The 25,852-nt window shown below is 64.5% G+C and overlaps 2 protein-coding genes across 3 annotated transcripts; one reads left to right on the top strand and one right to left on the bottom strand.

Annotated features, from left to right (window-relative positions):
* Window positions 1-402: 402 nt before the first annotated feature.
* On the top strand, window positions 403-9,511 carry LMAN2L (lectin, mannose binding 2 like). Of its 2 annotated transcripts, XM_030035650.1 has the most exons (9): window positions 403-607; window positions 692-810; window positions 2,449-2,566; window positions 3,146-3,228; window positions 4,864-4,896; window positions 5,261-5,422; window positions 5,495-5,609; window positions 6,904-7,023; window positions 7,683-9,511. In XM_030035650.1, exons 1-9 carry the CDS (start codon window positions 418-420, stop codon window positions 7,823-7,825), a joined length of 1,083 nt encoding a protein of 360 aa, XP_029891510.1. In that variant the 5' UTR covers window positions 403-417; the 3' UTR covers window positions 7,826-9,511. The 2 variants fall into 2 exon arrangements, with proteins under 2 accessions (XP_029891510.1, XP_029891511.1); XM_030035651.1 differs by lacking the exon at window positions 4,864-4,896.
* An 11-nt stretch (window positions 9,512-9,522) lies between these two features.
* FER1L5 (fer-1 like family member 5) lies at window positions 9,523-25,357 on the bottom strand. The gene is given in 54 exon segments (XM_030034460.2): window positions 9,523-9,855; window positions 9,945-10,092; window positions 10,203-10,312; window positions 10,404-10,606; window positions 10,733-10,832; window positions 10,926-11,067; window positions 11,172-11,267; window positions 11,354-11,442; window positions 12,170-12,309; window positions 12,391-12,539; window positions 13,301-13,471; window positions 13,913-14,004; window positions 14,090-14,212; window positions 14,214-14,246; window positions 14,323-14,454; window positions 14,970-15,086; window positions 15,157-15,198; window positions 15,300-15,325; window positions 15,637-15,814; window positions 15,904-16,053; window positions 16,651-16,749; window positions 16,826-16,984; window positions 17,055-17,236; window positions 17,313-17,390; window positions 17,471-17,585; window positions 17,891-18,067; window positions 18,731-18,903; window positions 18,990-19,092; window positions 19,186-19,300; window positions 19,391-19,554; window positions 19,691-19,804; window positions 20,360-20,512; window positions 20,627-20,813; window positions 21,621-21,712; window positions 21,815-21,939; window positions 22,028-22,205; window positions 22,313-22,426; window positions 22,520-22,608; window positions 22,695-22,771; window positions 22,877-22,920; window positions 23,046-23,096; window positions 23,098-23,115; window positions 23,193-23,290; window positions 23,377-23,488; window positions 23,583-23,698; window positions 23,782-23,812; window positions 23,887-23,937; window positions 24,021-24,083; window positions 24,161-24,289; window positions 24,368-24,520; window positions 24,604-24,712; window positions 24,798-24,889; window positions 24,979-25,034; window positions 25,273-25,357. Coding segments are annotated over 54 exon segments (6,033 nt in total). The 3' UTR covers window positions 9,523-9,765.
* Window positions 25,358-25,852: the final 495 nt, after the last annotated feature.

A 25,852-nucleotide genomic window follows, 5' to 3' on the forward strand; every position in this document is an offset into this window, starting at 1 on the left:
TGGGGGTGAGAGAGAGGTCTCACTTGAAGGGGACGTGGGGGGGGGGAAGGTGGGACCGCAGAGGGGCGGTGTCACCTGGATGGGGGTGTCGGTTAGGTGAGGGGGTGTCCCCTGGGGAAGGTGGATGCGGGGGGGGGGGGGGGGGGGGGACAGAAGGACCTGGGGGTGGGGGGGGCACTAGGACCAGGGAGGGGCACTGGGGTCTTGGGGAGGGAGGGGAATCTAAGACCGGAGGGGGTGGCACTAGGACCTGGCGGGGCAGGACTCAGGCCGGGGGAGCAATAGGGCTGGTGGGCGCCGGGTGCCGGCGCGGACGCTTTAAGGCGGCCGGAACTACGTTACCCATCACCCGCCTCCCCGCCCCGCCTCTCGGTTGACAGACAGGCCGCGCGGCCAACCGTCCCGCGGCAAGGCGTGATGGGGACGGCCAATGGGCGGGCGAGGCGGGTCTGGAGCGCGGTCGGCGGAGGGAAGATGGCGGCGGCGGCGGGCCGGTGGCGGGCTGGGCTGGCGCTGCTGGCGGTGGCCTTGGGGTTGGGCGGGCCGCGGGCTGAGCAGACGGAGGAGCACCTGAAGCGGGAACATTCGCTCTCCAAGCCGTACCAGGGTGAGTAGGGCAGTGGGGGGGGGCGGAGCCGGTGGATGGTGCCCGGTACCGGCGCCCGGTACCCATCTTGTGTGTGGGCCGTAGGTGTGGGCTCGGCCAGCTCGGGGCTGTGGGACCTGCTGGGTAACGCCATGGTGATGACCCAATACATTCGCCTCACCCCCGACGTGCAGAGCAAGCAGGGAGCCGTTTGGAACCGAGTGGTGAGCCCGGGGGGGACCGGGGGGGGTGGAGGGGCCTGGACCGGGCTGGGAAACACCGGGATGGGGTGGGGGGGGCTGAGGGAGAGGGTCGGGACGCGGGGGAGGGGATAGAGGCGGGTGGGACACCAGAGGAGCCGGTTCAAGTCAGGTTTGGGGGGGATTTGGGGTGAATATGGGGGAACTGGGGGCCAGGGGGGGTTGGGGACTAAGTGTGTGTGTGTGGGGCTAAATAAGGTGACTTGGGGTGCGGATGTGTGGGCAGGACCCGGGGCTGGGGTCCTGGGGAAGGGGGTTTGAGCTGGGGGGAGGATCTTGGTGGGGGGGTGGTGGTGTCAGGGTGACTGGGCAAGCCTGGGCTAAATGAGGGAGGGTGGGGGTCCAGGCCAGCAGCTATGAGGGGTTTATGGGGGGTGGGGGTGGTCTGGGGGGTTGTGGGGATACAGGCGGGCGTTTGGGCTGGGGAGGTTTGAGGGTCCAGGCCAAGGTGGCGGTGGGGGGGATTGGGGTGGGCTGTGGGTGGCCGTAGGGACAAGGTGGTGGGAAGCTGGCTGGGGGTGTTGAGTGGGGCAGGGGAGGGCCGTAGGGGTTAGAGCTGGGGGGCTTTGCGGGCTGGGGGACTTTGGGCTGGGGGTAGCAGTGGCACTTCAGCTTCCAGCCTTTGGTGTGGTGATTCCTGCAAGGGTTGAGTCCCCTCCGTGTGAACTTGGGGTGTCTGTGCTGACCGGCTTGGGGTGTCTATTGGGACACCCACGGCTGGAGCGCGCCCATCACTCCCTTTGCCATGCCCACATCTCGGATCGGGGCTGGTAAAGCGGCGGTTTGACGTGGTGTACCAGTGCTGTGCTCTGTTAAGGTGTTTCGCTGTCCCCACAAGCCTTTTGCTCGGCAGACGGCAAGGCTCCCTTCAATACCTTGATAATTCCTGTTGAATTTCCATTTGGGGTTGAAATTGGTGGGGGTTTTGTGCCCAGGATCCAATGGTTTGGAAAATACCCTACAAGACCAGATGCGATCTGTCACGCGCAACTTTTATTGTTATAAAATATTGAGGAAGGGTTGGTTGTTTTTTTTTCTTGGGTTTACGGCTCCTGCGAAATGTTGTGGCTTCTGAGTGAAGCCACTGGCCGGCTTCACAACATCGCGTGAGCGAATCTGTTACAAGCTCTTTGTGTTGTGTGCCTGTTAGCGCAGGGAATTTGTTGGTAGCTCAAGAAATAGTTGGTTCGTCAGCAATTAGGAGCTGCTCCTCGGGCTTTTTGTGCTCTCCTTTTCCAGGATGTGAGTTACTGATTTTGCTGTTGCCTCAGAATAGTGTGAGATCAGAATCAGTCCCTTGGCTTTTTATAGCCTTGGGTAACGACCAATTCCCTCAGCTTAATGATATCCCTTGGGATTAATTATTCTTCCTCGCATCCAAAATATGGGACAGCACGGTCTGTTGGCAAGGGCAACGGGGAGCGGCAGTGCGCTTTCCGGTTTGACGGCGCGCGGAGCTGCTGGCTGTTGCGATGGGCAGAGGATGGCGCAGCTGGCTGCGGTGGTCCGTCCCCGCCAACCCGTCATCCTCGTGGGCAGGGAAGCGGCAGATGCTGGCACGAGGGACACCCCAATTTCACATCCTCACTCCTTCTCTTGCAGCCGTGTTACCTCCGAGACTGGGAGATGCAGGTGCATTTTAAAATCCACGGGCAAGGCAAGAAAAACCTGAATGGGGACGGCTTTGCCATCTGGTACACCAAAGATCGCATGCAGCCAGGTAAAGCGCCGGCAGTAGCTGCTGAGGTGGAGGCTGTGCCTTGAGGGGAAGGTGTCAAGTGGCACGTGCCACTTTCTTGAGGACACATGTTGGCCAGACTTGCCCTCCTGGTCTCTAGGCTCAGTCGGGGAAATCGCAGCAGCGAATTGCAGTGTTTTGGGGCCTTAGGGCTGTTTTTCTTTCACCCTGGCAGGCGAAGAGGGAGTAACGACTGTGCGTGAGGTTGCCTCTGAGCCTCGGCGCCCTGGGTTGGGGGTTTATGGGGGCCCTGGGAGGCTGGAGTCAGCTCGAGGGTAGGCGGCTTTGGGATGGTTTTGCCCTGATCTTGAGATAGGCCGTGTAACGGGAAGCGTGGGGCCTCACGTGCTGAGAGTCAGCTTCTTAAAAAACAGACTGCGGAGGAAGCTTGATCCTTGACCAGCAAAGGGGAGGGGATTTAATCTGGCCCTCTGACTTCCCTGCCTGGAGGGTCTGTGTACTTGATTAACTGCTCAAGGCCACACAAAGGGATGGTAACGAACCCTTTGCAATGCCTGCCTGGTCTTGCCACCCTTATTCAGAGCCTCTCCTTCCTTCTAGGACCTGTCTTTGGAAGCAAGGATAACTTCCTGGGCCTGGGAGTGTTTGTGGACACCTATCCGAATGAGGAGAAGCAGCAGGAGGTGAGCTAGGAAGGATAAACAGGACCGTGCTGCTTGCTGGCTGCCTGCAGAGTGTGGCACGGGCAGCGCCGAGGTTACGGCTCGTGTCGCCGCAAACACAGCTCTTCATCGGTGCGGTACGATCTTTTTTGAGCTCTTAAATCAGAGACCAGATATTACTCTGCTTCCTTTCCACTGCCTTTCCCCTGCTGTGCTCCACGTAGCTGGTTTTTCTTCCTAGTGAGGCAATAACTCTTCAGAGGCGTGAAAAGCTGAGCGGTAGTTTTGTGGTCAGCTTTACCCAGAGAAAAGGCTTTCAGGGCAGGAGAAAACTAGTTGGTGACGCCATCTCCGTGTTGTGAGCTCCTGTGCTTTCTCCAGGCTGCCAGCAAGTAGCGGTTGAAGTGAAGCTGTACCAAGTGCGTGGTCTTTGTAGACCTTGAGTAGAGCAGTACCCGAGCTGCCAGCCCAGGCCTGCCAGCACGATGGGGCTGTTTCATGGCAGCTAGCTGGCAGGAGGCTTTCCCTGCTCTCAAGGATGCAGTGTGACTGTGCTCTGCCTCTTTGTAAGATGCCCGCCTAGAGACCTTTGTGTTCTGATGCGTCTGTTGTTTCTTTGGGGTTTATTGGCGTCTGTTCCTGTGAAGAAGGGACTGTAGAGGCAGTTAGAATCAGGCCCTTCCCACCCTGATGCTGGAATCTGTTTCATCGCTCCAAAACTAAAGCTGGGCCCTTTCTTGATTCCAGTTTCCCCTAAAAAATAGGCACTATTTTACCCCAAGACCTTGGCGTTAACCCCACCGCCCCGCAGGACCCCCTTCATCCCATGGAGAGAGACAAAAGGGTACGGTTGGGATGTGCCCTGACCTCGGAGCTGCCGAGCAAATGTTGAGTAACTACCAGCTTTTGTTTGAACATCCAAAGAAGCCGGCTCTGGTGCAGGGGTGGACTTTGTGCTCGTAAAAGCCTTTCTGAGCCGCCTGGCGCTGTGTTACCGGCAGCGCACGGGGATTAGCATGGTGTTGGATGGATCCTGTGGATTTGTGGGGTGGCAGCTCTGCTTTTTTGGGGTAAATGGATGCACAACAGGTCTTATTTAAAAGAAATGATCGGTGGAACATTGGTGTCCGGCTTCCCAGCTCAGTCTGCAACTGGAGGGGGCTGCCCTCCTTCAGTCAAGCGCCAAGGAAGGGAAGAGATGGAGAAATGTTGATTGGCCAGTTGCTGTGATGGCGTGTGGGTTCATGGCTGTTTTCTCTCACCTTTAAAAGGATAAAAAGAAGTGTCTTATTCTTGACAGAAGAGGGGCAGGTTAGTTGTGGGTCCCTGGGGAGCTGTCATGGCTGATGTGTCCCCTGTTGGGGTGCTGGTTTTTGTGCAAGCGAGCTGCTGTGCAGCAAGGAGGAGAAATGCTGTATGTGGCAACACTCGATGTGGCTTTCGCCCACTGGCGCCATTTCCTTGCCGTGTGTCCCGGGATTCGACACCTGACACCTAACACCTAAAACCCCTCTCAGCTTTAGTCTCCACTAAGCCGACAATGCGCCGAGGTCTCTAGGGAGGAAGTTTCGAAGTTGCAGGTTAATACTAAACTCTGGTCTGTGACCGTCTTGCTTCTGTGCTCTTTCTTGCTTTGCGATAACCCTGGACTGGCAGGCTCAGAAGAGGAGGTACAGCCCGGGAAATCAGGTACTTGCTCTTGCTGACCTACCCGTTCCCAAGCTGTTGGGTTTCACCTTGGCTCACAGTTGAGGAGTTCCCTCCTCCGATCTCCAGAAATCCCTGTGTGAGAGACTGCATGGAAACTGGCTGTCCTCCATCCTGGGTACCTGGGAGCTGAGGCTGAGCCCCAGGAAGGCTGAGGGATGGAGTGGGATCGTGCTGTTGTCTTGTTGAGGCAGATTCTTGGGGGGTGAAGGAGTTTGGGGTCCGTAGGGCTGTCGTGGCTCTTGATCCTGGAGGTGTGCCAGGATTCACAAGCAGCTGGTAGAGCCAAGCCGTGGCCGGTGGGGCGAGAGCAGAAACTCATCCCAAGCCTTGCCCCTCCTCGCAGCGCGTCTTCCCCTACATCTCGGCCATGGTGAACAACGGCTCTCTCACCTACGACCACGACCGGGACGGGCGACCGACGGAGCTGGGGGGCTGCACGGCCATGGTGCGCAACCTCAACCACGACACCTTCTTGGTGATCCGTTACGTGAAGAGGAGACTGACGGTGAGTGCTGCCTGCCAGGGCAGAGTGGGCAGTGGGACCATGGGGGGGCTAAGGGAGCTTCTTCTTTCTCAGGTGTTGATCGATATCGACGGTAAGCACGAGTGGAGAGACTGCATCGACGTGCCGGGCGTGCGCTTGCCCCGTGGGTACTACTTTGGGACTTCTTCTGTCACTGGAGACCTGTCAGGTACTGCCCCGGGGCCCCCAGCCTCGTGTCCCAAGTGGCTCTGGCAGCTCCTGTGCAGCTTTGGGTGTCTGGAAGTGCAGCTCTGTACCTGGTGGGGCTTACAGAAGCACGTGAGGGCCTTTCCATGCTTTAAACACCCTTGAGCTGTGAGCGGGCACCTTGTTTTTTATCTTGCAGCAACTCCTGAGGAGCCAAAAGCCCGGTCTGGGCGCGTTACTCCCCTGAGAGCTTTGTCTAGGCAGCGCTTCCCACTTTCCGTGAGCTCCCTGTGGAGCCACAGCCTGACCTCAGCCAGCCTCTCTTAACGACATGGCAGTGAAGCGGCTGTACCAGCTCAGCCGGAGGGTCTGTCTCCAAAACGCGCACCTTGGGAGGAGTAAAAACAGGATGAGCACTGAAAAAAAAATCTGTACTCTCCTGCTGCAGCCCATGATGCCTGGGTTAGCCCTGAGGGCAGTGCTGGAAATAACTGCCTTTGCTGTAGATGCCCCAGGCGTTACAGCCAAGCTACGATGATGCTTGCTCCTGCTCCCTGACCCTGTCTCTGGGACATGCCTGGGAGTATTTCACTTTGGATTTCATAGCCTGAGAGCTATTGCCCGCCTGTTACTGAGGGAGGGACCAGCCAGGTGTGCCTGGAAACTGGTGCAATGTGGGCCGATGTAAATCAGGTTTTGCAGAGAGCTAAAGCCCTCCCCGTTCCTCAGCCTAATGCTTCTCTCCCAGTGCTGGTCGAGGTGCTGTGAGGCCTGATGTTATCCCGCTGTGCCTCTTTTGGCAGGTTTTAAGCCCGATTTGAGTTATGCCTCTACAAAAGTGCATTGATGGCTGGAGTCTGGGCCCATTGTTGACTCCAACAAAAGTTCCTTTTCTCTCTCAGATCTCTGCCCAGTGCCCGGGGAGCTGGCAGGCTGGTGTGGAGCGCTCGCCTTGTCCCACTAATAACTCCACCATCACGAGCAAAGGAAGTAGGGCCACATGAGGCCGATGCTAACACATTCCCTTCGGGTGGCCGAGAGGTTTTGAGTCAGATGATCTCCCAATCTGGGCTGTTGTTTTTCAGTTTAAGTAGCTTAAAGGTTCCTGTTGGCAGAGGGCCCTGTGCTGGGGCGCAGGTCTCAGCCCGACGTAGACCCTGCCCTGCGGAGGTGAGTTTTCCCCCCTTGGGAGGGAAGAGCCAGCGCCTTTTGCCCCAAGTGGTAACATCCCACGGTGCTGCCTGTGGCACTCGAATCCCTGGCTGGAGCCATACTTATTGGTGACGTCTCAGGATACGTTTCTGGTCTGCTTCCAGACAACCATGACATCATTTCGCTGAAGCTTTACCAGCTAACGGTGGAGCGGACACCGGAGGAGGAGAAGCGGGACAGAGAGGTGTATCTGCCAGTTGTGGACAACCTGAAGCTGCCGGGAAGTGAGTAGGAGCCGCTGGCCTCGTGCAGGGGAAGGTGGGACTGGCAGGGATTTGGAGGGACTTGTAGGGTTGTGGAGCTGTGGTGCTCACAGAGCAGAAACCACATCATCTCGCCAGCAAACCAGCCAAGTTCCAGCTGGAATCGGGAGGTCCGTGCCCTGTTCCTTCTGCCGATGGTTGTTCTTGCCTGCTGTGTGACACAACTGGTGTCACAGCCCGTCTCTGTTTGGAGTGGGTGTAGTGGGAAGCAGTGCTTGCCCTTGGAGAGGTGCTGCCTTCCTGGAGAACCCTGGCCTGCCGGGCTAAGCGTGTCCGCTCCACTTTGCTCATGCCGTGACCAAAATGGGGTGTGCTGGTCCACTGGAAGCTCACAGAGGTTTGAACCTCAATGGTGCCATCTCTCCTCCAGAAACTCCATTGCAGATGTATCCATGAGCCCCTTGTGTGTCCTGAGGTCTCGGGGCTGTAGCCCTTATGACGAGCTGGCCCCGAAAGCTTTGGGAAGCCAAACCCTGGGGTGGTCTGAGCCTGGCAGGGGTGTTACCGGTGTGTCAGTGTGGGGTGGGTAAACTCCCCCAGTACAGGCAAATCTCAGCTGGGTTTTGGGGTGCTGGGCTCTCTGGGGGCTCACGGGTTGTTTTTCTTCCTCTGTCATGCAGTGGAGGCACCGCTGGAGCCCATGAGCGGCCTGGCTCTCTTCTTAATCGTCTTCTTCTCCCTTGTTGCCATTGTTTTTGCCATCGTCATTGGAGTCATCGTCTACAACAAGTGGCAGGAGCAGAGCCGGAAACACTTCTATTGACTTGGGAACCCCCCCCGGGATGGCCCGTTGCTAGTCCTTGCTAGCCACGTCCTGACTCTCACCCGTCCCAGACTGGCCAGAACGTGATGGACTGACCCTCATGGCAGGGACCCTCATGTTCCCCCCCCCAAAAACCCCAGCGGGGACATCCGCCACTTCTTATCGAGCTCCAGAACTCCCATGCTGCTCCCAGTGGGAGCAGGGATCCTTGGCGTGGCGTGCAATGGACTGGGAGCTGAGCGCTGCGGGGATGGACCTGCTGTCCTATGGAGGAGCTTTGCTTTGTGAGTCGTTTAGGAGGATGGGCTGTACCGTGGGGTGCCGGTGGCGCCGAGCCATCTCTCTGCTGTACGGGGAGCCCAAATGCGGGCAGAAGTCACCACCTCGGCTGTGAAACCCCGGCTGAGAGGGATGCCAGCGAGCACCTGCTTTCCTCACCAGACTCCTACTAGTCCTTGCAGCGTTACCATAATCCTCGCAACCCCTCGTCTTGAGCAGTTTCATTTCCAGGAGGGATTTTCCAAGCTGTTCATCCCGCTCCAGCTGCTTTCCATCGCCTGCCCTTAGGCTGTCTTTGGAGACCAGACTGCTTTTCTTTATACTTTGAATTCCCCCGCCGCTGTGCAACCCCTCTCTGTCCCACTTGTCGCCGAGGTTTGGTGTTTTGGGGCAGGGAATGCTGATGGTTTTCCCCGGTGACAAGGTAGGTCGAGCTGGGAACCTGCCTGGCTGCTGGGCTCACCCCTTGGGGAGCAGCCGGTACCCTCCGTGAAGCCAACCTGGGGCAGCCCCTCGCTGCAGACCCCTCCTCGGTTTGGGCTGTAATGCTGGGTTCCCCATCATTCATAACCATTTGCTGCTACGTCTCGGGGCTCGGTCCCTCTCCCCGCTCCGTAGGGCCGCTGCTGAGCATGCCGCCGCCTCCGCACGCCTCCCGTCCCGGCGCGGCCTCCTGCACCGGTGCTGTTTGCATGTCGTGTCGTGGCTTTTGGCAGCTTTCCCCTCGGTGCTCGCTGCATCCCGGGGCCCCTCCGAGGAGGAGCTGAGCCTCGTGGGGCGATTCCCCTGCCTCTCGGAGCCGGAGCTCTCGCTGCCTTTCAGGGAGTCGTAGTTTATTCCTACCTCAGTGACTGCTTTGGTCAATGATTTCTCTGCGTTTCTCTTGCCGGTCATCGCAGCCACCTTCACCCCCCCGGGACCCCATCGATCGCTTGCGGGGTGATGGTACGGAGGCTGCAGGGTCCCCAGAGGGACCCAGGAGAGGGAGATATTAAGTCAGTTTGTCCCAGGGGAGTCTTAGTGGCTCTGGGGACATCAAGAGGGCAAATCTGCCGCTCCGCCAGCCCCATCATTAGCAGTGCCCTCCTCGCCGGTGTCCTGGGGAGCTGTGTCCTTGCCCCGCAGCTTTCCAGAACACTCACACCCAGGACGGATCCCTGTGGGGGTCCCACTGGTATCCGGGTGCGGGGGGGGGGGGGGGGGCACACGTGCCCAGCCTTTTTTGGCAGGATGCTGTTGCTGGGTTAGGTGGGAGGTTTTTTTCAAGTGCCCAATGGTGGTTGTGGCATGAAAGGAGAGTTTTTCTGGTCTTTTGCCTCTTTTTGCCTGATAACCAGGAGTGAAACACGCGCCTCTCCCTGGAGCTGTAACTGGTGTCTTGGAATAAACATTGGTGTGTGTGTGTGACGCAGCTGTGCTCCTGGTCATGGCCGAGTCCCCTGGATGCAGCATTTCCTCCCCAAACCGATGCTGTCAAGTGCCGTAGCGAGTCGGGGGCCACGTCCCAGTGCCATGGGGCTCCCCAAAATGGAGTAGCTCCTTTGTCAGTCCCCCCAGCCCATGGAGTTGGGGTCGATGCTTTGGCTGTTACTGGATGTGGCTTTATTAAAGGGGTGACGCAGATGGGTGGCATCCTCTCGGCGATCCCCGGGGGTGTCACATCAGGGCTTGCCCGCGCCGCCCGCGGGATGCTCGCCGCTGGCAAGCTGCAAGCTCTGGAGGGGGTTAACCAGCTTCATGGCCAAATAACCCTGCAAGGAGGAAGAAAGGGGAGCTCGGAGGGGGCTTCTCAGCTGGTGAGGGTGGGAATCGGGGGGGTGGCCGTGCCCCCCAGACTCACCGGGGCGGCGTAGATGAAGGTGAGGAGCAGGGCGAGGAGCAGCAGCAGTGCCAGCCCCAGGCTGATCCGGCAGCGGTGTTGCCGCCAGATGCCGTAGCGCAGGCTGCGCAGGGGTGCCTGCAGCCAGAGGAAGGACCACTCGGGACGCCTGTGGGGTGACACCCAGCTTAGTCACCCCATGTCCCCCTTCCCCTCCCCCCCCCCCGCACCCCGCACCCCGGGCTGGGGGGGGACGAGCCGCTCTCCTCCGGGACTCACACGGGTGCCAGGAGCGTTGGGTACATGTTTGGATCCTCCCGGCCTTTTCCCGCCGGCCGCTCTTCCGCCTCCTTTGCCGTCAGCAGCTCCAGGCTCAGCTCCAGCTTACCCTGGAGGGGGGTGATGGGTGGGAGGTGGGGTGCAGGATCTGTCCGTGTCCTCCGCCCATCATCGCTGTCCCGGTGTCCCCCCCCCGCCTACCGAGAGTCGCCGCTTGCCGCCCTCCTGCACTGTGCAGGGCCACCACCCCCTCACCCGTCTCTGCCGGAAAAGGGACAGCCGGGAGGGGGCCCGCACCCCCCGCCAGGGCCAGGGGCTTTGGGGGGTCCCCTGCCCCATCGGGGTGCAGTTCTGGGGGTGCTGGGCCGGCTGCGGCAGCCTGGTGAGCTCCAGCTCCAGGACGCCTGCGGGGAAAAAGCCAAGGCTCTCTGTCACCCATGGGTGCTCCCCATCACTTGTGGGTGTCCCCTGTCACTTGTGGGTGTCCCCCACCCTGTTGGGGGACACGGGGCAGGGAAATGGGGTCTCACCCAGAAAATCATCGGCCGAAAACTTATCGTTGTCCCACACTTGGAGGATGAGCTTGGGGGGCACCTTCAGCACCGTCTCATCCAGGCTCCAGAAATGCTCCTGCCATGGTGGGGAGGGGGAAAGAGAGGGGTGTCATCCTTGTCGCCTGTGTCCCCCCCACCCCAGCACCCCCCACCCCGGGGTCTCCCTCGCCTTCCTGGGCAGGACGCAGAGCTGCTCGGCTGCCAAATACTCGAAGGAGAAGACGAAACGCCAGTTGAAGCCCCCGTCCCCCTGCAGCGAGCGGTAATGCACGTCCGTCCTCTGCCGCTGCTCCTCCAGCCCGTCCAGCCACCTGCCGTGCCACCCGGAGCAAGGGGACGCTGCCGTCACCCTTGTCCCCAGCCCCGCTGTCACCTCCCCGGGGGGGGGGGACACGCAGCGGTGGCCTTGGCTCACCCGGTGACGTAGATATCGCTCATCCGCTGTCCCGCCAGGTTGGTGTCCCCCAGGTCCACGTCCCGCGTGTTCCAGACCACGCAGCGCAGCTCGTACCTTGAGGGGGGGGACCAAAAGGATTCGTCACCTTCTCCCCCGGGATGTCCCCGTCCCACCCCCCCAGGGCCTGGCCGGGCGCTCACCTCTGGGGCTTGCGGGGGGTGATGTCGACGGGGGGCCCGGGGGGCCCGAGGCTGGCGGGGAAGATGTCCACCCACATCTGCACCTTGCCCTGCACGGCACGCGGAGGGGGGACTGGGACCGGCACCCCTTGGTCCCTGTGTCAGCGTCCCCCCCGTCCCAGGGTGTCCCCATCAACCGCCCCTCCAGCATCCCTCCCTGTCCTGGGGTCCCCGTCACTGCAGGGTCCCCCATCATCCTTCCAGCATCCATCCTTGTCACCCCAGAGTCCCCAGCATCCCTCCCTGCCCTGGGGACCCCGTCACTGCAAGGTCCCCATCACCCCCTTGGCATCCCCCCTGCTCCAGGTCTACATCACGCCTTGGGTCCCCATCACCCCTGGGGTCACCGTCACTGCAAGGTCCCCATCACCCCCTCAGCATCCATCCCTGCCCCAGGGGTCCCTGTCACCCCTGGGGTCCCCAAGGCAAGCCCGAGCACCCCCAGGGTCCCCACCACCCCAGGATCCCTCCCTGGCTGTGTCCTCATCGTCCCACTGTCCCTGTCACACCAGGGTCCCTATTGAGTCTCCATCACGCTCCCCCCCCAGCATCCCTCCCTGCCCTGGAATCCCCATCACCCTCGGGTCCCCATCACCCACCCCTGCGTCCCTGTCACCCCAAGGTCACCGTCATCCCCCTGGCATCCCCACCTACCCCAAGGTCCCCATCACCCTGGGGTCCATCCCTGGACATGTCCTCGTCACCCCAGGGTCTCCATCACCCCCTCCCTGTCCCTGTCCCCCCCCTCCACCCGACCCCGGGGTGCCCCATCCCCACCTGCTCCAGCCCGGGCTGGGTGCTGCTGTAGAGGGTGCGGGTTTCGAGGTGCTCGGGGACGAGGTGACAGGCACGGAGTACGTGCAGGGCCAGGCGCTCGCGGGGCACCCCGAGATGCCGGTGCACGGGGGGGCCGCTCTCTGCAAGGCTGAACCGTCATACCCGCAGGACAGAATCTGGCTTACCCCCCCCCCCGTGCCCCCACCCAGACCCTCACCCACCGAAGTGGCTGAGGAGGAAGGTGTGATCCCCAAAAGTGACCGTGGTGCCTTCGGCGTTGAACTCGGGTGACGGCAGCCCTCGGGTGCGGGCAAAATGCTCCAGTGCCCGGCTGGGGGGGAGCTGGTCCCTCCAGCGCCCGGGGCCGGTGCTGTGGGGACCGTGGGTGGGCTGGGGGCTGCGGCGTCACCCCTCCTGGGTGTCCCCTCCCTGGCCATCGCCCCCATTTCCCTGTGCCCACCCCATTCCCCTGTGCCCATCCCTGTGCCAACGCCATCCTCCTCTTTTTGTGCCCACCCCATCTCCATCCCCCTGTGCCAACCTCATCCCCTTGTGCCCACCCCATCCCCGTCTCCTCCTGCCCACCCCATCCCCGTCTCCCTGTCCCCATCCCTGTGCCCACCCTCATGCACCCACCCTGTCCCCATCTCCTTGTGAGCATCCCTGTGCCACCCCGTTCCCCCGTGCCCACCCCACAACCGTCCCCCCGTGCCTATCCCCGTGCCAACCCCATCCTCACCTCGTGCCCACCTTGTCCCCAGCCCCGTGCCCACCCCCACGTACCCTCCCCATCCTTCTGTGCCTACGCCATCCTAATCTGCTCGTGCCCACCCTGTCCCCACCTCTGTGCCCACCCCACCTCCCCGCGCCCACCCCGTCCCCCTCCACTCCCTCACCATCTCCTTGTGCCCACCCCCATGTACCCACCCCATCCCAATCCCCCTGTGCCCACCCCATCCCCCTGTGCCCACCCTCTTCTCCTCTCCTTGTGCCCATCCCTGTCCCCATCCCTGTCCCCATCACCCTGCACCCGTCCCCGTGCCCACTCCTGGGCTCAGGACCGGGCACCCCGATGCTCCAAGCCCCTTGGTACCCCCCACTCCCCCACCCCCCCACCCCAAGGGCACCCACGTGCGATAGAGGGTGGGCAGCCCGCAGTGGGCACGGAAGCGGGAGAGCAGGCGGTTCTCCAGGTCGATGGTGGTGGTGCCGATCTCCTGGTCGGGTGGCAGCAGGTCGTAGTCCAGCAGCGAGACCCGCAGGTCCTTCTCCAGCGGGATGGTGCCCGTCACCTCGAACAGCCTGGCAGCGAGGGTGCCATCAGCCCCGGGGACACGCCGGCCTGGGGGCTGGCACCCCTTGGCACGGGGAGTGGGGACCCATAGGCACGGGGACCTGCTGGCACAAGGACCCACCAGCACGGGGAATGGGGCATCTTGGTGGCGTGGGGACCTGGGGAATGGGGCATCCAGTGGCACAGGGACCTGCTGTTGTGGGGAATGGGGACCTGGTGGCATGGGGATCCGGTGGCATGGGGACCTGGTGGCATGGGGATCCGGTGGCGTGGTGACCCAGTGGCATAGGGACCTGGTGGCACAGGGACGGGTTGGCACGGGGACATGCCGACATGGGGAACGCGGCCCCACCAGCCCTCCTTGGGCACCTCCTCTCAGTGCCAGGCCCCCCCCCAGCCTTGTCCCCCCCAGGGTGACCGTGCCACTGGACCAGCCACCCTGGCCATACCTGCCAAAAACGGGCTCCAGGGTGTTGGGCACGTACTGGTCCCGCTGGCCCAGCGTCTTCGCCCCCAGTGAGACGCGGACATAGGGGTCACACTAGAAGCAGGGAGGGGACCGTCAGGGTGGCAGGGGGGGGGGAGAGGACAGAGGACCCCTGCCCAGCACCCATGGGTGGCCTTACCAGCCCGTTCCTGTCGCGGGGGGGCAGGTCGAAGGCCCGGACGACGTAGACCCGCACCAGGCACTTTTGGGGTTGGCTGGGGGGCAGCTCCTGGAAGTGGCGCGGTGGCGGGGGCACCCCAGGGGTCCTCGGGCAGGGGGTAGATACGGAAAAGCCCCTGCGAGAGCCGCCCGGCCGTGCACCCCGGGGTGCCTCCGCCCCGGCTCCGGGGTCCCACGGGGGCTCTCACCCACCTTGAACTCGCCCACAGGCACGGGGTCCTCCCCCGCCACGGGGTGACCCCCCGACTGGTAGAGCGGGAAGGTCTGGCAGAAATCCTGCAGCCCCTCGAATTCGGGCACTGCCTCCAGCTCACAGCTGTAGATCTGGGGAGCGGTGTCTGTCCTCATCCTTGTCCCCATTCCCGTCCCTGTTCCTGTCCCCATCCCCATCTTGGTGCTTCTCCCCATCTTATCCCTATCCCCTTCTTCATCCTTGTCCCCATCCATCTTCACCCCTGTTCTTGTCCTCGTCTTGTCTTCAGCCCTGTCCTTGTGCCCCATCCCATCCCCTTCTTCATCACTGTCCCTGTCCCCAGCCTGTTCCCCTCCCAATCTCTATCCCTGACCTTATCATCATCCCGTTTCCATCCCTGTCCCCATTCCTGTCTTGTCCCAATCCCCACCTCATCTCCATCACTGCCCCTGTCCCCAGCCTGTTCCCACCCCTGACCTCATCTCTATCCCATCTTCATCCCTATCCCCACCTGTGTCCTCGTCCCCAACCATCCCTGTCCCAGTCCCCTCCTTCATTCTTGTCCCCATCCTATCCCATCTCCATCCCTGTTTCTGTCCCCATCCCCATCCTTGTCCCCTGCTCCAGGTCCCAGGCTCTGGCTGACCTTCAGTCTGTCCCTGTTGGTCCCCCGCCGGCTCTTCGCTTTGTCCCCCGTGGCCGCGTAGAATTTGCTCCACCAGTCATCCTCATCTTCATCTTCATCCTCCTCCTCCTCCGCAGCCTGGTGGGGAGCAGGATGAGTTGGGGACAGGCGGCCGCGGTGGCCGCGGTGGCCCCGTTCCCGTGCCCACCTTGTCTGCAGCGCCCTTCTCAGTGGTGATCCTGGGCAGTATCTGCAGGGAGCAAAGGGGATTACTCGGGGAAACTGAGGCACGGGGCCGGGGACCCCGGTGTCCAGCCGCGAGGCCGGGTGCCGAGGGCCTGGGGGACTCACCTGAGCTATCCTGCCCCAGGGAGCCGCTGTGGGGGGGGGAGAGGGGCAAATAAACCATCCTGGAGGTGGGCAGCGTGGGACAGGGATGGGCAGGGATGGGACGGGGGGGTACCAGGGATGGGGCAGGGATGGGGATGGGGAGTACCAGGGATGGGGCTGGGGAGTACCGGGGATGGGGCAGGGATGGGACAGGGGGTACCAAGGATGGGACAAGGATGGGCAGGGATGGGGCTGGGGAGTACCAGAGATGGGGCAGGGGATACCAGCGATGGGGCAGGGATGGGACAGGGGGTACCAAGGATGGGGCAGGGGGTACCAGTGCTGGGCAGGGCCGTACCGGAGCCAGGCGGGGGGGTTCCAGGGCCGGGGGGCTGCCCCTCGCCGTGGGGCTGGCAGCAGTACTGCCCCAGGCTCCGCACGCAAGCCTGCCCCACCTCGGGCCGGTACCCAAAATCCCGCGTGTCCGTCACCCGCAGCCGGATGGGGGGCACGTATTCCTCCTCCGCCGGCAGGTGCTGGGGCCGAGCCGTGCTGTCACCCCGGGGTGCCAGCGGCAGCACCCATGGGTGGGGTGGTCCCCCCCATCCATCCCCCCCATCCTCACCAGCATGAGCAGGAAGGCGTTGATGGGGAAATTGGGGTTGGCGGCGAGGTCGGTGATGGTGGGGGTCCGCAGGGTCCGGCCCCCGCACTGCACCTCCAGGCTGGGTGCCTGCACGCCACTGCGCAGCCCCCGCAGCCCCCATGCCAGCACCTGGGGGGGGGGCACCCAGCAGCCGTCACCCGCTCTGGGGTGCCCTGAGTGCTCCGGGGTCACCTCAAATGGGCTGGATGCCTGGTGGGATGCTGAAGGTGCCCGTCCCCATCCTCGTCCCTGTCCCCATCTCCGTCCCCATCCTGTCCTCCTCTTGTCTCCGTCCCTCTGTGCCTGTCCCCATCTTCATCCCTGTCCTTGTCCCTGTCCCGTCTCCATCCCCTTCTTCATCCCTGTCCCCATCCCTGACCTCATCCCCAGCCTGTCTTCATCCTCGTCCCCATCCCTGTCCTTGTTCCCATCCCATGCCCAGGACGTTCATCATTGTCCCCATCCCTGTCCCCAGCCTGGTTGCCTCCCAGTCTCCATCTTGGACCTCGTCCCCATCCCTGTCCCCATCCTGTTCCCATCCCATTCCCCATCCCAGACCTTGTCCGCCCTGTCTTCACCCCTGTTCCAATCCATGTCCTTGTCCCCAGCCACCCCTGTCCCCATCCCTCCCCCTGTCCTTGTCCCCATCCCATCCCCTTCTTCATCCCTGTCCCTGTCCCCAGCCTGTCCCCCTCCCCGTCCCCACCCGGGGTCCCCGGGTCTCACCTCCAGTGCCACCAGCCGCAGGAGGGGCCGGATGCCCAGGGGGACGCTGAAGACCCCCTGCCTCCACGGAGGGGTGCTGAGCTGTGCCAAGGACCCATCCTGCCGGGGACGACGATGACGATGGGACCCCATCACCTGGGTGCCCTCCGTGCCACCCTCCTCACCAGCCCCTCACCTCGGCGTCGTGCAGCAGCTCAAAGGCGGCCAGCAGCTCCCCGGCCGGCCCCCCCGGCCCCCCCAGGGAGTAACGCCGAAGCCGGGGGGGCCGCCGGCGTCCCACGTCCAGCCAAACATCTGGGGTGCACACACTCCTCCCCAGGAAACCACCGGCACCCTGCGAGGCATTGCTTGGGCACGGGGGCTGCCCCCCACCCACAGGTGCCCCCCACCCGTAGGTGCCGTACCCCTCCGTCCTGGTCGAAGACCTCCACCACCACAGCGGGGGGCTCATCCCGGACACCCCGGGGGTCCCCGTACAGCAGCACCCGGTGAAAAAGCAGCGTTTGGTCCCAGAGTGGGTCCAGGGTGCCGGGCAGCACCCGGGTGCTCTGGCTGACGTGCACGAAGGAGACGTGGGCGACGGGGTCTGGGTGACAGGGACGCCGTCAGCACCCCGGGGTGCCCACCGGGGTGGGGGCCGGGGGGCCGCGGGGGGGTCCCACCTGCGGTGGCCTTGGTGCCGTGGGGTGCCAGCTCCAGCGCCTGGAAGATGTAGCAGCGGAGCTGGAAGAAGTTGGGTCCTGCGGGAGAGGCAGGGGCTGGTTGGGGGGACCTGGCACCCCCCCCCCTCCAGCCTGTCCCCGTGTCCCCCGGGACTCACGCTGGAAGGTGCAGAGGATGAGGGGCACGGGCTGCTGCGGGGGGGTCCGGATCGAGCCCCGCGACTGCCGCTCTGCCGCAGCCGGCTTGTCCTCCTCGGCCGGGTCCTCCGTGCCCTGCGGTGGGATGGGATGTGGGGTGGTGGTGGGGGAGGTCCCCTTAACCCTGCTGTCCCCCGGCTCTGCGTCCTGCTGTCCCATGTCCTACTGCCCCAGCATCACTCCACCTCCACATCACTCCATCCATCCCTCCGTCCCTCCATCCCTCTCCATCCCTCCATCCCTCCATCCCTCTCCCTCCATCCCTCCGTCTTTGTCCCTCCACCCCTGTATCCCTCCCTCCCTCTGTCCCCCATCCCTCCACACCCCCCCTTACCCCCAGGACCCCCCCCAATCCTCCCCCCAGCTGCCCCCCTACCTACCAGGGAGCCCTCCAGGAGGAAGAGGGGTGCCACGGGCGAGGGCTGCGTGGGCACCATGTGCCGGTGCCAGCAACGCCGCCGGCACACGTCGCCCGCCCGGGGCTGGAGATGGAAGCGGCAGCCCCAGAGGGATCCGTACTCCCAGGCCTCGGCCCCCGCCGCCGCCTCGGGGCTGTGCTGCGGGGACACGGGGCACGCAGGGGACAGTGGGGCAGGGGGACAACGTGGCGTGGCGGGAGGGCATGGACAGGGCTGCTCACACCAGTGCACGGGTGGGCCAACGCCTTTCCCTGCCATCTCCATCCCTGTCACCCCCATCCCTGCCATCTCCATCCCGGCCACCCCTGTCCCTGTCACCTCCATCCCTGCCACTCCCGTCCCTGTCACCCCCCATCCCTGTCACCCCTCCATCCCTGTCACCCCCATCCCTGTCACCCCCATCCCTGCCACCTCCGTCCCTGCCACCCCCATCCCTGTCACCCCCCATCCCTGCCACCCCCATCCCTGTCACCCCCCATCCCTGCCACCTCTGTCCCTGTCACCCCCATCCCTGTCACGCCCCATCCCTGCCACCTCTGTCCCTGTCACCCCCATCCCTGCCACCCACATCCCTGTCACCCCCCCTGTCACCCCCCATCCCTGTCACCCCCATCCCTGCCACCTCCGTCCCTGTCACCCCATGCCTGTCATCTCCATCCCTGCCACCCCATCCCTGCCACCCATATCCCTGCCACCCACATCCCTGTCACCCCATGCCTGTCATCTCCATCCCTGCCACCCCCATCCCCGCCACCCCCATCCCTGCCACCCCCTTCCCCACCGCCCTCTCCCTGTCCCCACCGCCCCGACCAGCCGGAGGAAGGCGGCCACATCCTGCTCCCGTCCCTGGGCGCCGGGGTCCCTGCGGCGGGTGCGCAGCCAGCGCCGACGCCGGTGCGTGTGGTACGTCTTCTCGACGGCGTGCCACGCCGGCGGGGGGCTGCCGGGGGCCGCGCTCACCCCGTACTCCCAACCTGCGGCACACGGGTGTCCTCGCCGCCGCCACCACCCGACCACCTACCCACCCACCCCGGGGTGCCCGGAGGGGACACCCACTCACCGGCCTCATCCACGGCCCCCGTCACGTCCGCCCGCCAGCCGTCGGTGACGTGCCAACCTTGGGGACACGCCACCTCGTCCTTCGGCGGCACCGCCGCGCCGCTCTGCAAAGCCGGGCGAGAGCTGAGCCCTGACGCGCTCGTGTCATCCCACCGACGGCTTCCTCCCCGCCGCCCCCCACGCCACCGCCCGCTCACCGCGTCGGTGCTGGCCGCGGCGGCGGGTGCCCACTCCCCGCCGAGCCGCCGGCTCTCGTTCTCGTAGACCTCCTCCAGCACCTCGCCCACGTTGGTCTCCGTGTCCAGCAGCAACCTGGGGACGAGGGGACAACGCCGGCGTCACCCTCCCCGAGGTCCCCGAGGTGGCGGGGCGGGTGTCACCGACCCGTCCCACGGCACTCACCGCCGCTGGGGCTCCGCGGTCCAGGGTCCGTCCCAACGCCAGCCCTTGGGGGGACGGATCTTGTGGCGGGGGAGCCCCGCTTTGCCGGCGCTGTCGGAGAAGCCGGGGCGCCCCAGCAATCCCCGGGAACCCCACTTGCCCAACAGCTTGGTCTGGTTTTCATACTGGGGGAGGGACACACACACACACACACACACACGGGGTTGAGGGGGGCTGGTTGTGTATGTGTGCGTGTGTCATCGCTGCGATGAGTTGTGTCCGGTCTCAGCCCGCCGGTATCTCTCTGGCCCTAGGGCTCACCGTCTCGGCGTAGACGCGCAGGGTGCCCTCGAGGTGCCGTGGCAGGTCCCCGCTGTCGGCCACCCGTCCCAGCCACAGACGGAGCCGGAGCTGGGCACGGATGTCCCCAGAGCCCTGCGCCCCGCAGCGTGGGTGGGGGCACGGGGGGGGAACACAGAGGGGACATGGGGGGGGGACATGGAGCGGACATGCAGGTCTAGGAGGGACGTAGAGGGGACGTGGAGGGGACGGGGAGGGAATATAAAGGGGACTTGGGGGGACACAAGGGGGACATGGACGGGATGTGGGGGGATATGGAGGGGATATGGAAAGGATGTGGGGGGGACACAGAGGGGACATGGGGGGACATGGAGCAGACATGGAGGGGACACAGAGGGGACATGATGGGGGCATGGAGGAGTTACAGGAGGAACACAAAGGGGACATGGAGGGGACGTGGTGAAGTTACAGAGGGGACATAGAGCACACATGGAGGGGACACAGAGGGGATGTGGGGGGAACACGGAGGGGACACAGAGGGGATGTGGGGGGAACACGGAGGGGACACAGAGGGGATGTGGGGGGAACACGGAGGGGACACAGAGGGGATGCGGGGGGGCTGTGGATGGGACACAGGGAACACGGAGGGGCTGCAGAGGTGACATGGAGGGGACGTGGGGTGCCTACCACCAGGAAGAGGGTCTGGATCCGGCCGCAGAGCCTGCCGCAGGCGCCGGGGCCGCTCCGGGAGAACATGAGGTCGGTCGCGGGGACGCGGGCACAGGCCACCCGCCGCTCCCCCTGCAGCAGCCACAGCAGCACGTCGGGCACGCCGGCCTGTGGCTGCGGGGAGAGGGAGAGGGAGAGAGAGAGAGAGAGACCGGTGGGCTGAGACCGGCCAGAACTCATCACAGCGATGACCCCGCCCCGACACAGACAACCGGCCCCGGCCCCCACCTCGACAGCCGAGGCAACCACACGTCGCAGCCAGCCCTCGGCCACCGGCAGCAACGTGTCCCAGCCGGCTCTCGGTGGCACCGCCGCCGCCGCGGCCACGCGCCGGAGGAGGTGAAGACGGGCGGCCCGGAGGTGGGTGTCCAGCGGCGTGGGGGTGGGCTGCGCCTCCAGCTGGGGCAGTGCCCGCCTGCAAACAGCACCCCCCCAAAATGCCCCGTTTCCCCCCCTCCCCGGTTGACCTGTTTTCCCCAAAAAAGCTTTGCTCCCCCCCCAAATGCCCCGTTTCCCCCACAGTTCCCCCCCCCAAATGTCCCGTTGCCCCCCAAAATGTCCCATTCTCCCCAAATGCCCCATCTTCTCTGCAATTGTCCCGTTTTCCCCCCAGGTGTCCTGTTGTCCTCTGAAATTCCTCATTTCCCCCCCAGTTGTCCCATTTTCTGCCCAAATGCCCCATTCCCCCCCCCAATGCCCCACGTCCCCCCCAAATATCCTGTTTTCCCCTCAATTGCCCTGTTTTCCTCCCCCAATGCCCCCATTTCCCCTCCCAAATGGCCCTTTTTCCTCCAAAATACCCCGTTTGGCCCCCAACTGCCCCATTTTCCCCCAACTGTCTCTTTTTCCCCCGAAATGCCCCATCTCCCCCCAAATGCCCCATTTCCCTCCCAAATACCCCACTTTCCGCTCAGTTGACCCATTCCCCCCCCAAACGCCCCATTGTCCTCCAAAATTCCTCATTTTCCCCTGAAATGCCCCATTTCCCCCCAAATCCCCCATTTCCCTTCCAAAATCCTACCCCCCCAATTACCCCATTCCCCCCCCCCATGCCCCCATTTCCCCCAAATACCCCATTCCCCCCCCCCCAAATGCCCCATTCCCCCCCCCAACCACTGCTTGGCAGGCCCAGCTGTCCCCGTCCTCCCCCCCCCGGCAGCATCCCACCACCCCACTCCTTCGAGACACCCGAGACCCCCCACCCGAGGGACCACCGGCTCACCTGCAGTCCTGCGCCAGCTGACGCAGCAGCCTCCTGCCGATGTCCCCCCCGGCGTCCCCCCGGGCGTCCCGCAGCTCCGTCACGTTCCTCTCCTGCAAAGATGTCCCCAAACCATCCCGACCCGGAGTGGGGGGGCCGTGTGTGTGTGTGGGGGGGGGTCACATCCCACCCCGCCATCACCCATGGGTGCTCACCAACCGCCGGCACACGGCACGCAGGAGGTTTAGGGTATCCCAACGGTGACCGGCGTCCTCCCAGGAGGAGGTGACAGCCGCCACCGGCTTGTCACCGTACCACGGCAGGTAGCGATAGCGGTTGCCTGTATCCGGAGAGCACCGAGCATCCCATGGGATGCCGGCGGGGACCACCCTTGTGTGTGTCCCCCCCCAGCCCAGCATCCCGCTCACCATCGAAGAGGGGACAACCGTGCGGGGTGACGGAAGCGGCCGGCTTGCAGGTGACATCGCCCGTGTCCCCGTAATTGCCAAGACTGAGCTCAAAGCGCAGGAGCTCGGGGCCGGCTGGCACCATGGTGGCCGAATAGAAGACCCCGCACAACCCGAATCGGCGGCGGGGCAAGTGGCGCTGCGGCAAAAAAACAGGTTAAAATTTCCCCCCAAAATACTCAAATGGCACTTAAAAAAAAAAAAAGACCCCAAGGGTGACATCGCACCGTGTCCCCGTGTCCCCACCTGCACCCTGGCGATGTCCTCGGGGGCGATGGTGTCTCGCTGGCGCCCGTCCGGGGTCCCCATGTGGGTGCTGAGCTCCAGCAGCACCCGACCCCGATAAGCCACCCCGGTGTCCTGTAAAATTAGGGGTGGGGGGGGTTGGGGTGGCTAGGGGTGTCGTGTCCCCCCCCCAAAATGGGTGCTGTCCCCACTCTGGAACCCACTCACGGTGCTGGGTGTCCTGGCAGGATCCGGCCGGGGACCGTAGAAGGGGAGGAAGCTGGGTCCGAAGCAGGGTGAGAAGCCGGGGGTCCCCTCTGGGAGCGAAAGAGGGGGTTCAGTGGGTGAAAGGGGGGGGGTCTGGGTGCTGGGGACCCCCCACCCAAGGGTGGACCCTCCTCACCCTCAAGCTCGGCACCGGCGGAGGAGATTTGGGAGAGGTGGAGGGTGGCGGTGCCCAGGACTTTGCTGCTGCGGGACCTATGGGTGGACAGTGAAAGGGGTGGGGGTCCCCCCAAAACCGGCAGGAGTCCCCCAAAACCGGGGGGTGTCCCTCAAACCCGGAGGGGATGTCCCCCCACTTACCCGCTGAGGATGGCCAGCTGGATCTCATCACAGATGGGGGGCAGCTGTGGAGACAAAATTACAGGGGTGCATGGTGTTGAAAAGGGGGTGCACCCCCTTTTTTGGGGTAACCCTGCATTGGGGGGGGGTGCAGGATGCGTGCCGGGACTGGGAAGGGGGGTCACCTCACCCGCAGAGGGAAGAAGAAGACCTCGTTCCACGTTGGGTTGGCGTCGGGGGGGCATCACCCGGGTGCAGAGCTGCATCGGGCAGAGCCGTGAGCCCCCCCCAAGCAGGATCTGCCCCCCCCCCCCCCCGTCCCCTGCCCGGCACCCACCGTCCTGCCGGCGAAGGTGACCCGCACCGCCGCCGCCACGAAGCCCCTCTTGCCGCCAGCCGGTAGCACCGAGGGAAGGCATTGCCGAGCCGGTTCTGCTGCACCGGGCATGGGGAGAGGTGGGCGGGGGGGGGTCCCCCACATCCACACCCCCCCCGCCCCCAAAACCCACCCCGGTGCCCACCCTGCGGCAGGTCCTCGGCGCGGTAGACACGGAGCTGGAGCGTGGCGGCACACGGCGGTGGCCGCAGCAGGTTGGCTTCTACGTCCTCGTCCCGCGCCGGCTCCTCCTGCTCCTTACGGGGGGGATGGAAAAATGGGGACCAACCCCCCCCCCCGCCAGGGAATATTTTTTTGGGGGGTGGCTGGGGAAGGTGGCGGGGGGCTCACCGGCACCGGCTCGCCGGCGCGAAGGACGGCCAGGCTGACGCGGAGGTACCCCCGGGACCCGGCGTCGGGGCGGTTCGGATGCTGCAGGCTCAGCCACTTCCAGCTCAAGCTGCGTCCTGGCACGGTGGGAGACCCCCGGCGTCGTCACCCCGGTGTCAGCCCGGCGTCACCGCGGTGTCACCCCAACCCTCTCGCCTACCCGGTGCGCGGTAGACGGTGCCGACGTCCAGCTGCGGGGACAGCGGAGCGGGTGAGAGCGGCCGAACCGCGGCGTGACACCCCGTTCCCGAGCCACCGTCCTCACCTGGAAGACGCCGATGACGGCTTCGGCGCGGGTGGCCCGTGAGTCCAGCACCTGTGATTTGGGGGGGACACGCAGCCGTCGGTGGCCACCCCGCTGTCCCCGTCCCCACCAGTGCCACCGATCCCCTCCCCGACCTGGATGCGGATGGGTTCCGCCGCCAGCTGGGCGGGCGTCCGGTGGAAATTTTGGCAAAACACCTAGAAAATGGGCAAAAGGGGGTGAGGGCGGGGTGAGGGGACACCGGCGGGTCCCCATGTCCCCTCCCCGGCGTCACCTCGTTGTAGTAGGGATTGTTCCCCACTCGGATCCTGGTCCTGAAGCGGTGCTGGCCGATGAGGACCGTCACCACCGGCTTGATGTCATTGCCCTGGAGCTGGTGGCCTTCGATGATCCTCACCCGTACCTACGGGACAGGCGGTGACGTGGTGGCCGCCGGATGGGACATCCCCCCCGGGTCCCACCGTACCCATGGGTGCCATACCTGGAAATCCTCTTTCCTCCCTGCCGGGGGCTTGCCGGGGCGGTGGGCTGTCGCCGGTGACACCGCCGGCGGTGGCACCGGTCCTTGCAGGGGGACCGCGGCGTCCCCGGCCGTGCCACGGGGGACGTAGGAGCAGCGGAGGGTGACGGTGCACTGCGAATGGATGGGTGGCACCCCAGACCGTGTCCGGCGGCACCCTAGGGTGCTGCTGGGTGGGTGCGTGGGTGGGTGCTTACCCCCGTGGGCTGTCCCCGCGGGTCCAGCAGCGGGACGTGGCTGAGGGCCAGCGGCAGCCCGGGGTTGGCCACCAACCGGTCCAGTGACACCGTGGTGGCACCCAGGTCCCTGCGGGGACAGGGGGACACAGTGAGGGTGGCCACACTGCGGGGGGGGGGTCCCCCCAGGGTGCCCATCCACGGGTGCTACTCACCCCCGGGGTGCCGGCTGGCCCCAGTGCCGGAGGCGCAGGGTCAGGCTGGCCGTGGGGTGCAGGGGACGCGTGCCCAGTGGCCATGCCAGCGTCTTTTGGGGGGGGGGGAGAGGTGACAAGGGGTCAGTGGGGTGACCCAAGTGTCCCCATGCCACCGCAGGCCACCCTGGGGTCACCTCACCTCATTCCAAGTGGGGCTGCGCTCCTCCGGCACCACCCGGGTGCTCCTGGGGACGCCTGGGGGGGGGGACGGGAGGGAGGGCGGTGGCACGTCAGGGTGGGGACGTCGGGGTGCAAGGGGAAGGCTGGCACTGTCCCCACGCGTGGGGACGGCCAGCGCTGTCACCAAGCGTGGCCGGCACCATCCCGTCCCACGAGGATGCCGCCCCGGTACACCAGGATGGCCGATGCCATCCCATCACGCGGCGACGGCCGACGGTGTGTGCCCCCCCCCCTTCCTTGTACCCAGCGGTACCTCTGAAGCGGGCAGACACGTGCACACCGGGACCGGAGCCGGTGGCCCCGGGGATGTGGGCGCTGGCCACCAGCAGCCGCAGCATGGCCACATCCCTGAGCCACCGGGTGCTGTCACCGAGGCGCTGCCACCACGGCGCTGGGACGCGTTCCAGAATGGCACTGGTGGGGGGGGGGACACGACGACAGGGACAGGGATGCTGCTGTTGGCTTGGGTCGGTGGGCGTCACCGTGTCACCGCGTGCCCCTGTCACCGGGTACCTACGTCCCCGTGTCCCCATGTCACTGTGTGCCCATGTCTGTGAGCACCCGTGTCACTGTGTCCGCAGGTACCCGCGTTCACGTGCACCCGTGTCTGCGTGTCACGCTGTCCCTGTGTCCCCATGCCCATGTGTCCATGGGTCTGCTTGTACCTGTGGCACTGTGCTCACGGGTCCCCGTGTCACCGTGTCCCCACGTTGGTGTGTACCCATACCCATTTGTCTCAGTGTCCGTGTGTCCCCCTGGTCGCGTGTCCCCTTGTCCCCATGTCACTGTGTCCCCATGTCCACACGCCCCCATGTCCCACATCGCTTGTCCCC

The sequence above is a fragment of the Aquila chrysaetos genome, chromosome 13, assembly GCF_900496995.4.
Source record: "Aquila chrysaetos chrysaetos chromosome 13, bAquChr1.4, whole genome shotgun sequence".
In the NCBI taxonomy this organism is placed as follows: Eukaryota; Metazoa; Chordata; class Aves; order Accipitriformes; family Accipitridae; genus Aquila; species Aquila chrysaetos.

Coding starts and splice junctions, on each gene's coding strand:
- LMAN2L (XM_030035650.1), top strand. CDS start 418: ATGGGGACGGCCAATGGGCGGGCGAGGCGGGTCTGGAGCGCGGTCGGC. Junction 811..2,448: donor GAGCCGTTTGGAACCGAGTG/GTGAGCCCGGGG, acceptor CTTCTCTTGCAG/CCGTGTTACCTCCGAGACTG. Junction 5,423..5,494: donor ACGTGAAGAGGAGACTGACG/GTGAGTGCTGCC, acceptor CTTCTTTCTCAG/GTGTTGATCGATATCGACGG.